Source organism: Notolabrus celidotus, unplaced genomic scaffold (assembly GCF_009762535.1).
Source record: "Notolabrus celidotus isolate fNotCel1 unplaced genomic scaffold, fNotCel1.pri scaffold_269_arrow_ctg1, whole genome shotgun sequence".
In the NCBI taxonomy this organism is placed as follows: Eukaryota; Metazoa; Chordata; class Actinopteri; order Labriformes; family Labridae; genus Notolabrus; species Notolabrus celidotus.
This window is the reverse complement of record NW_023260111.1, coordinates 45,674-57,904: the sequence shown is the minus strand read 5'-3', so window position 1 is coordinate 57,904 and position 12,231 is coordinate 45,674. Positions and strand designations below refer to the sequence as shown.

Below are 12,231 nucleotides of genomic sequence, written 5' to 3'. Positions count from 1 at the left end.
TATAAGGACTGTTAAAGACACCCTTAATGACTGTAATAAGGACTGTTAAAGACACCCTTAATGACTGTATAAGGACTGATTAAAAGGACACCCTTAATGACTGTAATAAGGACTGTTAAAAGACACCCTTAATGACTGTAATAAGGACTGATAAAAGACACCCTTAATGACTGTATAAGGACTGTTAAAAGACACCCTTAATGACTGTATAAGGACTGATAAAGGACACCCTTAATGACTGTAATAAGGACTGTTAAAAGACACCCTTAATGACTGTAATAAGGACTGTTAAAGGACACCCTTAATGACTGTAATAAGGACTGATAAAAGACACCCTTAATGACTGTTATAAGGACTGATAAAAGACACCCTTAATGACTGTAATAAGGACTGATAAAGGACACCCTTAATGACTGTAATAAGGACTGTTAAAGGACACCCTTAATGACTGTAATAAGGACTGTTAAAAGACACCCTTAATGACTGTAATAAGGACTGTTAAAGGACACCCTTAATGACTGTAATAAGGACTGTTAAAAGACACCCTTAATGACTGTAATAAGGACTGTTAAAGGACACCCTTAATGACTGTTATAAGGACTGTTAAAAGACACCCTTAATGACTGTAATAAGGACTGTTAAAAGACACCCTTAATGACTGTAATAAGGACTGTTAAAGGACACCCTTAATGACTGTAATAAGGACTGTTAAAAGACACCCTTAATGACTGTAATAAGGACTGTTAAAAGACACCCTTAATGACTGTAATAAGGACTGTTAAAGACACCCTTAATGACTGTTATAAGGACTGTTAAAAGACACCCTTAATGACTGTAATAAGGACTGTTAAAAGACACCCTTAATGACTGTATAAGGACTGTTAAAGACACCCTTAATGACTGTTATAAGGACTGTTAAAAGACACCCTTAATGACTGTAATAAGGACTGTTAAAAGACACCCTTAATGACTGTAATAAGGACTGTTATAAGACACCCTTAATGACTGTAATAAGGACTGTTAAAAGACACCCTTAATGACTGTAATAAGGACTGTTATAAGACACCCTTAATGACTGTAATAAGGACTGATTAAAAGACACCCTTAATGACTGTAATAAGGACTGTTAAAAGACACCCTTAATGACTGTAATAAGGACTGATAAAGGACACCCTTAATGACTGTAATAAGGACTGTTAAAAGACACCCTTAATGACTGTAATAAGGACTGATAAAGGACACCCTTAATGACTGTAATAAGGACTGTTAAAGGACACCCTTAATGACTGTAATAAGGACTGATAAAAGACACCCTTAATGACTGTAATAAGGACTGATAAAAGACACCCTTAATGACTGTAATAAGGACTGTTAAAAGACACCCTTAATGACTGTAATAAGGACTGATAAAGGACACCCTTAATGACTGTAATAAGGACTGTTAAAAGACACCCTTAATGACTGTAATAAGGACTGATAAAAGACACCCTTAATGACTGTAATAAGGACTGTTAAAAGACACCCTTAATGACTGTAATAAGGACTGATAAAAGACACCCTTAATGACTGTAATAAGGACTGATAAAAGACACCCTTAATGACTGTAATAAGGACTGTTAAAGGACACCCTTAATGACTGTAATAAGGACTGTTAAAAGACACCCTTAATGACTGTAATAAGGACTGTTAAAAGACACCCTTAATGACTGTAATAAGGACTGTTAAAAGACACCCTTAATGACTGTAATAAGGACTGTTAAAAGACACCCTTAATGACTGTAATAAGGACTGATAAAGACACCCTTAATGACTGTAATAAGGACTGTTAAAAGACACCCTTAATGACTGTAATAAGGACTGATTAAAGTCACCCTTAATGACTGTAATAAGGACTGTTAAAAGACACCCTTAATGACTGTAATAAGGACTGTTAAAGGACACCCTTAATGACTGTAATAAGGACTGATAAAAGACACCCTTAATGACTGTAATAAGGACTGTTAAAAGACACCCTTAATGACTGTAATAAGGACTGTTAAAGGACACCCTTAATGACTGTAATAAGGACTGATAAAAGACACCCTTAATGACTGTAATAAGGACTGATAAAAGACACCCTTAATGACTGTAATAAGGACTGATAAAAGACACCCTTAATGACTGTAATAAGGACTGTTAAAAGACACCCTTAATGACTGTAATAAGGACTGTTAAAAGACACCCTTAATGACTGTAATAAGGACTGTTAAAAGACACCCTTAATGACTGTAATAAGGACTGTTAAAAGACACCCTTAATGACTGTAATAAGGACTGTTAAAGACACCCTTAATGACTGTAATAAGGACTGTTAAAAGACACCCTTAATGACTGTAATAAGGACTGATAAAAGACACCCTTAATGACTGTAATAAGGACTGTTAAAAGACACCCTTAATGACTGTAATAAGGACTGATAAAAGACACCCTTAATGACTGTAATAAGGACTGTTAAAAGACACCCTTAATGACTGTAATAAGGACTGTTAAAGGACACCCTTAATGACTGTAATAAGGACTGTTAAAGGACACCCTTAATGACTGTAATAAGGACTGTTAAAAGACACCCTTAATGACTGTAATAAGGACTGTTAAAAGACACCCTTAATGACTGTAATAAGGACTGTTAAAAGACACCCTTAATGACTGTAATAAGGACTGTTAAAGACACCCTTAATGACTGTAATAAGGACTGATAAAAGACACCCTTAATGACTGTAATAAGGACTGTTAAAAGACACCCTTAATGACTGTAATAAGGACTGTTAAAAGACACCCTTAATGACTGTAATAAGGACTGTTAAAAGACACCCTTAATGACTGTAATAAGGACTGTTAAAAGGACACCCTTAATGACTGTAATAAGGACTGTTAAAAGACACCCTTAATGACTGTAATAAGGACTGTTAAAAGACACCCTTAATGACTGTAATAAGGACTGTTAAAAGACACCCTTAATGACTGTAATAAGGACTGATAAAAGACACCCTTAATGACTGTATAAGGACTGATAAAAGACACCCTTAATGACTGTAATAAGGACTGTTAAAAGACACCCTTAATGACTGTAATAAGGACTGTTAAAAGACACCCTTAATGACTGTAATAAGGACTGATAAAGGACACCCTTAATGACTGTAATAAGGACTGTTAAAAGACACCCTTAATGACTGTAATAAGGACTGATAAAAGACACCCTTAATGACTGTAATAGGACTGTTAAAAGACACCCTTAATGACTGTAATAAGGACTGTTAAAAGACACCCTTAATGACTGTAATAAGGACTGTTAAAAGACACCCTTAATGACTGTAATAAGGACTGATAAAGACACCCTTAATGACTGTAATAAGGACTGATAAAAGACACCCTTAATGACTGTAATAAGGACTGATAAAAGACACCCTTAATGACTGTAATAAGGACTGTTAAAAGACACCAAAGACACCCTTAATGACTGTAATAAGGACTGATAAAAGACACCAAAGACACCCTTAATGACTGTAATAAGGACTGTTAAAAGACACCCTTAATGACTGTAATAAGGACTGATAAAAGACACCCTTAATGACTGTAATAAGGACTGTAAAGACACCCTTAATGACTGTAATAAGGACCAATAAAAGACACCCTTAATGACTGTAATAAGGACTGGTAAAAGACACCCTTAATGACTGTAATAAGGACTGTTAAAAGACACCCTTAATGACTGTAATAAGGACTGTTAAAAGACACCCTTAATGACTGTAATAAGGACTGTTAAAAGACACCCTTAATGACTGTAATAAGGACTGTTAAAAGACACCCTTAATGACTGTAATAAGGACTGATAAAAGACACCCTTAATGACTGTAATAAGGACTGTTAAAAGACACCCTTAATGACTGTAATAAGGACTGTTAAAAGACACCCTTAATGACTGTAATAAGGACTGTTAAAAGACACCCTTAATGACTGTAATAAGGACTGTTAAAAGACACCCTTAATGACTGTAATAAGGACTGTTAAAAGACACCCTTAATGACTGTAATAAGGACTGTTAAAAGACACCCTTAATGACTGTAATAAGGACTGATAAAAGACACCCTTAATGACTGTAATAAGGACTGTTAAAAGACACCCTTAATGACTGTAATAAGGACTGTTAAAGGACACCCTTAATGACTGTAATAAGGACTGTTAAAAGACACCCTTAATGACTGTAATAAGGACTGTTAAAAGACACCCTTAATGACTGTAATAAGGACCAATAAAAGACACCCTTAATGACTGTAATAAGGACTGTTAAAGGACACCCTTAATGACTGTAATAAGGACTGTTAAAGGACACCCTTAATGACTGTAATAAGGACTGTTAAAAGACACCCTTAATGACTGTAATAAGGACTGTTAAAAGACACCCTTAATGACTGTAATAAGGACTGTTAAAGGACACCCTTAATGACTGTAATAAGGACTGATAAAAGACACCCTTAATGACTGTAATAAGGACTGTTAAAAGACACCCTTAATGACTGTAATAAGGACTGATAAAAGACACCCTTAATGACTGTTATAAGGACTGTTAAAGGACACCCTTAATGACTGTAATAAGGACTGTTAAAGGACACCCTTAATGACTGTAATAAGGACTGTTAAAAGACACCCTTAATGACTGTAATAAGGACTGATAAAAGACACCCTTAATGACTGTAATAAGGACTGTTAAAAGACACCCTTAATGACTGTAATAAGGACTGTTAAAAGACACCCTTAATGACTGTAATAAGGACTGATAAAGGACACCCTTAATGACTGTAATAAGGACTGTTAAAGGACACCCTTAATGACTGTAATAAGGACTGTTAAAAGACACCCTTAATGACTGTAATAAGGACTGTTAAAGACACCCTTAATGACTGTAATAAGGACTGATAAAAGACACCCTTAATGACTGTAATAAGGACTGTTAAAAGACACCCTTAATGACTGTAATAAGGACTGATAAAAGACACCCTTAATGACTGTAATAAGGACTGTTAAAGGACACCCTTAATGACTGTAATAAGGACTGATAAAAGACACCCTTAATGACTGTAATAAGGACTGTTAAAGGACACCCTTAATGACTGTAATAAGGACTGTTAAAAGACACCCTTAATGACTGTAATAAGGACTGATAAAGGACACCCTTAATGACTGTAATAAGGACTGATAAAGGACACCCTTAATGACTGTAATAAGGACTGTTAAAAGACACCCTTAATGACTGTAATAAGGACTGATAAAGGACACCCTTAATGACTGTAATAAGGACTGATAAAAGACACCCTTAATGACTGTAATAAGGACTGATAAAAGACACCCTTAATGACTGTAATAAGGACTGATAAAAGACACCCTTAATGACTGTAATAAGGACTGATAAAAGACACCCTTAATGACTGTAATAAGGACTGATAAAAGACACCCTTAATGACTGTAATAAGGACTGATAAAAGACACCCTTAATGACTGTAATAAGGACTGATAAAGACACCCTTAATGACTGTAATAAGGACTGTTAAAGGACACCCTTAATGACTGTAATAAGGACTGTTAAAGGACACCCTTAATGACTGTAATAAGGACTGTTAAAAGACACCCTTAATGACTGTAATAAGGACTGATAAAGGACACCCTTAATGACTGTAATAAGGACTGATAAAGGACACCCTTAATGACTGTAATAAGGACTGTTAAAAGACACCCTTAATGACTGTTATAAGGACTGATAAAGGACACCCTTAATGACTGTAATAAGGACTGATAAAGGACACCCTTAATGACTGTAATAAGGACTGATAAAAGACACCCTTAATGACTGTAATAAGGACTGATAAAAGACACCCTTAATGACTGTAATAAGGACTGATAAAAGACACCCTTAATGACTGTAATAAGGACTGTTAAAAGACACCCTTAATGACTGTAATAAGGACTGATAAAAGACACCCTTAATGACTGTTATAAGGACTGTTAAAAGACACCCTTAATGACTGTAATAAGGACTGTTAAAAGACACCCTTAATGACTGTAATAAGGACTGTTAAAAGACACCCTTAATGACTATTATAAGGACTGTTAAAGGACACCCTTAATGACTGTAATAAGGACTGTTAAAGGACACCCTTAATGACTGTAATAAGGACTGTTAAAAGACACCCTTAATGACTGTAATAAGGACTGTTAAAGGACACCCTTAATGACTGTAATAAGGACTGTTAAAGGACACCCTTAATGACTGTAATAAGGACTGATAAAAGACACCCTTAATGACTGTTATAAGGACTGTTAAAAGACACCCTTAATGACTGTTATAAGGTCTGTTAAAGGACACCCTTAATGACTGTAATAAGGACTGATAAAAGACACCCTTAATGACTGTTATAAGGACTGTTAAAAGACACCCTTAATGACTGTAATAAGGACTGTTAAAGGACACCCTTAATGACTGTTATAAGGTCTGTTAAAGGACACCCTTAATGACTGTTATAAGGACTGATAAAAGACACCCTTAATGACTGTAATAAGGACTGTTAAAGGACACCCTTAGTGTGTGGTGACTCACGCTGTAGAGGCTCTCCTCTGTCGCCTTCAGTTTGACCGTGAAGAACTGAAACAGAAGAAAAGTCTGATTATTATGAATATAAGGTGACCTCATACACTCGTTAACAGAGCGTACTGTTCCTTTAAACTCGTTAACAGAGGGAACCTGGACTCACCTTCTCCTTGATGAACATGCCGGTGATGATGAGTCCGTACAGGCCTAGGAAGCCGTCCAGGATGTAGCAGAGTGCGGGGTCATACATATTTATCGCCTCTGTGAAGGTCAGAGGTCAGAGGTCAGACATGTTTAAAGACATCTATCATGAGAGAGTTCTCACAGTTCAACACGGTGCTGAGTGACAGCATGAAAGAGGGCGGGGCTTCAACTGGAGCAGTAAGTGCTGTGCAAACTGTGTGTGTGTGTGTGTGTGTGTGTGTGTGTGTGTGTGTGTGTGTGTGTGTTTGTGTGTGTGTGTGTGTATGTGGTTTCCTCCATCTCTCAGACAGGTGTGTGTGTGGTTTGGTGTGTGTGCGCTTCACATTTCAGCGTGATGGTTTGGTTTTTCGATGAGACTCGGCTCTGAGGGTTTCACGTCCCCGCCGGCACATGACCTGTTTGGACGTTGCCATGGCGACAGTGATGTAAAGGCGGTTAAGGACTCCGAGTCAGATAAGAGAGCAGATACTGAGAATACACTCGTGACGGGAAGCGTGGTCGGGGGTTCAACGAGGCCTCGAGTCTCGATCTGAACGAAACCTGAAGAATCCACTGATGGGAACCCTGAACAGAGTCTGAGCCGGCTCACGCCATCATCACGCCATCATGGCTCCATCACCGCTCCATCATCCCTCCATCATCGCTCCATGACGCAGGTTTTTAGAATCAGGCGGAGGTTTCAGGGAAACGTTCTCTGATTCTTCTGAAACATGTCAGAGAGCGAAGAGGAACATCTGATCCACTCCTCAGACGTCTGAGTCAGAGAGTCTGAAACTGTCTCTTCATCATCATCATCATCATCACATCATCATCATCATCATCATCATCATCATCAGAGCCATCAAGTCAGGGGAACACTCAGCTTTAAGAACCACAGAGCTGCTTCCTATGTGTGTGTGTGTGTGTGTGTGTGTGCGCAGTGGGGAGTTCACTCTGTGGTCAGTTTATCTTCACACTTCAAAGTGTGATATGAAGCGTTTCACCTCAAACACACACACACACACACACACACACACACACACACACACACACACACACACACGTTTTATTAAATATAAAAAGATGAAATCAAAGTTGAAATGTGACTAAAGATGAATCAGCCTCATGTCTCTGTGGATCAGTGTAAACACACGCAGCGCAATCTGACATGTTAGCATGTTAGCATCAACACAGCTGATTAACGAGGAGCTGCTAACGTTCTAACGAGTTAACGAGCTGAAGAGTTAACGAGCTGACGTTGTATAGAGCAGGATGAAGCAGGAAGTTTAAAGGAAGTTTAAATCGTGATAAAGTGAAGAACAGACGACAGACAGAAAACTTCCAACATGGCCGCCACAGACGAGCCTCCATGTTGGAGATGTTTGTTTGAGCTTCAAGTTCAAAGAGACAGGAAGTCAACATTTCACTCTGCTCGCCTTCCACCACGTCTTCACCTTTATCTTCATTATTTACCTTCATTATCTTTCTCTCTTTCAGTCTTTCTCACACATTCAGATCAGATGTTTTAGATTTTAGATTAACCTCTCAGACCGTCTGAAGTAAACTGGATCCTCTGAAACCTGGAGCTCGTGTGTTTTTGATCTGGTCTCAGAGTTGGATGTTAAAAAGTGTTTTTAAAGGTTTCTGTCGGTCTATGAGTTTCTCCTCGTTTATCTCCTGCAGAGAGGAACCTTCAGAGACCCATGAAGTGAGAACCCTCTGAGCTTCTGGCGCTCAGAGGGTTCAGACCTCTCCTGTCTGTGTGTGTGTGTGTGGGGCTCTTACCTGCAGGGTCAGGCAGGGCGAGCAGGACCAGCAGAGCACAGGTCCACGTCTGCAGCTCCATCAGGACCAGGGTGCCTTCACTTCTCCTCAGGCTGTGAGGCAGAGACGGGAGAGGGTGAGGCAGAGACCGGAGAGGGTGAGGCAGAGACCGGAGAGGGTGAGGCAGAGACCGGAGAGGGTGAGGGTGAGATCAGGCTGTGAGGGTGAGACTGAGACTGAAGCTAACGTTTCTTCTTCGTGTCTAAGTGGAACAGGAAGCGGTGAGAGCTGCTGTGACAGGTGACACACATCTCTCTCACCCACATAAGAACACACTCTGATATCTCTCTCTCTCTCTCTCTCTCTCTCTCTCTCTCTCTCTCTCACACACAAACATAAACACACACACAGACGGAAAAAGAGGTTCAGGTTTTGATGTCAGTGTTTACGTTGGTCCTGGTCTCGATCCAGACGAAGATCAAGTCAAACACAACACACAACAGAAGACGTGTTCCAGATCTGTCAGTAAAATCTTTATTTATTAAAGAAACATTTTCACAGCAGTTATAAAGTTTATATAAATCTTTGGATCACACTGAAAGAACAGAAGCCCCGCCCACCAGTCAGGCATTTTGTCCAGGCCCCGCCCACTCACACACAAGTCCCACCCACTCACACAAGCCCCGCCCACTCCTGTCTGGTTTCAGCGCTGTGTTAAACATTCATTCAGAACAGGACGTCTCAAACATCCAGAACTCTGATCAGAACTTCAGTTCATCGTTCAGAGAATGAAACATGACACCTCTAACAATCAGCCTTTAAGAACTACAACTCCCATGAGCCTCAGCAGCCTGACGGGGGCGGAGACTCATGGGAGATGTAGTCATTGAAAGAATCAATAAACTGAGTCACCAATTAAAGATCATCTTAATCATTACACACGTCTGAATCTCTAAAGTTATAAAGTGCACTTTGATCCTGATCCTGATCCTAGACCTCACAGGTCTGCAGAGACCAGGACTGGACCTGCAGCTCCCCCTGGTGCTCAGACTCACACACTGCAGCTGATAAAACAACACACCTGATATGATTTCACATGTTCACACGTGAAAGAGTGACTGACGGACGCCACGGAAACCTGAGAGTGACATCATCACCATGACATTATCGTCATGACATCACGACGCCATGACGCTCGTTTTGTAGTTTCCACAAAGACCTGTAGAACTACAAGAACCAGCAGTCAGACCATCAGTGGTGCTTCCTGCAGGGCTCAGCCTGGAAGTACTCCTCCGGGGTCACGGTCTTCACCCCGCCAAAGTAATCCAGGACCCAGACCTGAGACAAGGAGAGGGACGTTAACCAGAGACCTGCCTCCTGATGATGTCATCATTAATAACCATTAAAGAGTCAAAAACTAGACCAGTATGGAGAGCTGCAGGGACCTGAAATCTAGACCAGCACGGAGAGCTGCAGGGACCTGAAATCTAGACCAGCACGGAGAGCTGCAGGGACCTGAAATCTAGACCAGCACGGAGAGCTGCAGGGACCTGATGCAGCAGAGGTTATAGTGGCATAAGCCACAGTCTAAGCATCAGGTGTAGGTCACCTGTAGACCACCTGTAGACCACCTAGACCCCCTATAGACCCCCTAGACCCCCTGTAGACCCCTGTAAACCTAGTACCTGTGTGATGTTGAACTTGGAGAAGAACCAGTTGTGGTCGGTCGGCCAGTCGATCATCTCCGGGTGTCGGCTGAACAGAGCCTTCTTAGCGAACTCCGCCTCCGTCCCGTTCACCTGGACCAGGACCACAGAGAGGGGGGGTCATGTGACTGCTCACCTGGAGGCACAGGTGTGTGTGTGTGTGTGTGTGTGTGTGTCTGTGTGTGTACATACCTCCACCACGGACCCAGACAGGATGATGTGAGCGCAGAGAGGACTCTGAGGGTCGAAGCCCTGCTGTCTGCAGTAATCCGTCTGAGCCAGAGACATGGAGAGGGACGCCTGAGGGTCCACCTGCAGGGACAACAAACCAGCTTGTCAGACCCTCACCTGTACCTCCTCAGACCCTCACCTGAACCTCCTCAGAACCCCCCCCCCCCGTAGTCCTTAACGAGTACCTGAGTCTGTTAACGAGCTCCTCAGTGACCTTCAGTCGCTCGTTAAACTTCCTCCCGGTGTTCTGTGTGTTTCTGTGTCTGAGTGTTTCTGAGGCGCTCAGCACTTTGTGGTTTCCTGTCACATGACCTCAGCTCCACCATGTGACATGCACCCCCCCAAAACTGCAGAGTCACTGTGAGCAGAAACTGCTGCGTCATGCTCTGATGTTACACAAAGCTCACCCTGATTCTAATCTTTGAATATTTCATGATTCAGAGGACTCTAGAGTCCAGTAGAGTCCAGTAGAGTCCAGTAGAGTCCAGTAGAGTCCAGTAGAGTCCTGTAGAGTCCTCTAGAGTCCCCTAGAGAACTCTAGAGGACTCTAGAGGACTGTAGAGGACTGTAGAGGACTGGATTATTATGGGCTGTTTGAAGGGTCTGCAGGATCATAACAGACACATCATGAAGTCCAGGTTTCTTCTGATGAACCAGAGTCCAGTAGGTCTTCAGAGGACCTGATCTGGTCTGCAGCTGGTCTAGGGGGTTTAGTATTGAAGCTTTGAACAGGATCAGATAGAGTTCCCTGTAAACCTTTGAGACTCTAACAGAACAAAGTCCTCATGGGGGGGACTCACCTCCAGGTCCTGCACTGAGATCTCCATGCGGGTCAGGTACATGTAGGGGACCCCGGTCCCGGATCCCTGTGGTCCGTCGCTCACAGAGAAGGCGTTGGAGAAAGGCTGACCCACCACCGGTTTGTGGGTTGAGATGGTGGCCATGGAGGCCCAGTCCACCTGGTGGGCCACGAACCGGGCGACCCGGGCCACCTGGTCGTGAGGAGGGATCCGGACCCGGTGGGGTGAAGACCCGGGGAGCAAGACCAGCAGGAGGCCGAGGAAGAGGACACAGACCGGCAGCTGCAGAGACCACATGGTCGGGTTCGGGATCAGGTCTGGAGGACTGTCGGGTTCGGGTTCAGGTCTGGAGGACTGTCGGGTTCGGGTTCAGGTCTGGAGGACTGTCGGAGAGGAACTATGGGAGGACATATAAACAACACATAGAGATCCGGTCTGGATTTTCAAAGTAAAAGTCGGGGGCACTCAGGACCGGAAGCTCTGGTCCAGCCCTTCAAAATAAAAGCTGCAGTGCGGTGCTGCGTTCAGGTCCTCCTGGAGAGTCTCCTCTTTAACTGAATTAAGATGCGTTCACGAGCCTTCAGTAAAAACCAGTTAAACTCAGTTAATAAATCATGATTCAGTTTAAGGTTCAGATTCAACCTGAAGACCTGAAGATCCTTCAGAGACCTGAAGACTTCAGATCCTTCAGAGACCTGAAGACTTCAGATCCTTCAGAGACCTGAAGTCCGACCCTGAAGAGTCTCTGAGAGTCTCAGCAGGGGGTCTGATCTGAGTGCTTCCTGCTGAGTTTTTCAAAGTAAAACATATTTTTCACACTCATGGCTGCAGATAAAAACAGACGAGAGGCGGCATTCAAACGTTTATTAAAACACGAGTATAAAAAGTCTGCATGAAGAGTCGGCGTGAAGGGTGATGTCACTGCGTCT

At 41.9% G+C, this 12,231-nt stretch overlaps 2 protein-coding genes across 3 annotated transcripts in view; both read right to left on the bottom strand.

Moving 5' to 3' along the window:
- Nucleotides 1–6,626: 6,626 nt before the first annotated feature.
- Nucleotides 6,627–11,789, bottom strand: creg1 (cellular repressor of E1A-stimulated genes 1). 2 transcript variants are annotated; one of them, XR_004630454.1, is made up of 6 exons: nucleotides 11,303–11,789; nucleotides 10,464–10,583; nucleotides 10,251–10,364; nucleotides 8,587–8,678; nucleotides 6,782–6,879; nucleotides 6,627–6,672 (listed from the first exon to the last, which is right to left on the bottom strand). XR_004630454.1 is itself a non-coding variant. In XM_034678944.1 (4 exons), the coding sequence occupies exons 1-4, from the start codon at nucleotides 11,597–11,599 to the stop codon at nucleotides 9,817–9,819; spliced, it is 618 nt and encodes a 205-aa protein (XP_034534835.1). In that variant the 5' UTR covers nucleotides 11,600–11,783; the 3' UTR covers nucleotides 9,077–9,816. The 2 variants fall into 2 exon arrangements, 1 of the variants encoding a protein (XP_034534835.1); XM_034678944.1 differs by lacking the exons at nucleotides 6,627–6,672; nucleotides 6,782–6,879; nucleotides 8,587–8,678 and adding an exon at nucleotides 9,077–9,903 and having other exon boundaries at nucleotides 11,303–11,783.
- A 362-nt stretch (nucleotides 11,790–12,151) lies between these two features.
- Nucleotides 12,152–12,231, bottom strand: part of setdb2 (SET domain bifurcated histone lysine methyltransferase 2) — a 3,802-nt gene continuing 3,722 nt past the window's right edge. The window contains exon 11 of the mRNA XM_034678942.1: nucleotides 12,152–12,231. This exon is cut by the window's right edge and continues 149 nt beyond it. Coding sequence (XP_034534833.1) covers nucleotides 12,221–12,231 — 11 coding nt within the window. The 3' untranslated portion in view covers nucleotides 12,152–12,220.

What these genes read in the sequence shown, in the direction of transcription:
- creg1 (XM_034678944.1), bottom strand. Translation starts at nt 11,599, where the DNA reads ATGTGGTCTCTGCAGCTGCCGGTCTGTGTCCTCTTCCTCGGCCTCCTG. An exon ending in TGTCTGGGTCCGTGGTGGAG is followed by an intron (nt 10,365 to 10,463) that starts GTATGTACACAC and finishes GTCCTGGTCCAG; the next exon opens with GTGAACGGGACGGAGGCGGA. An exon ending in CCAAGTTCAACATCACACAG is followed by an intron (nt 9,904 to 10,250) that starts GTACTAGGTTTA and finishes TCCTTGTCTCAG; the next exon opens with GTCTGGGTCCTGGATTACTT.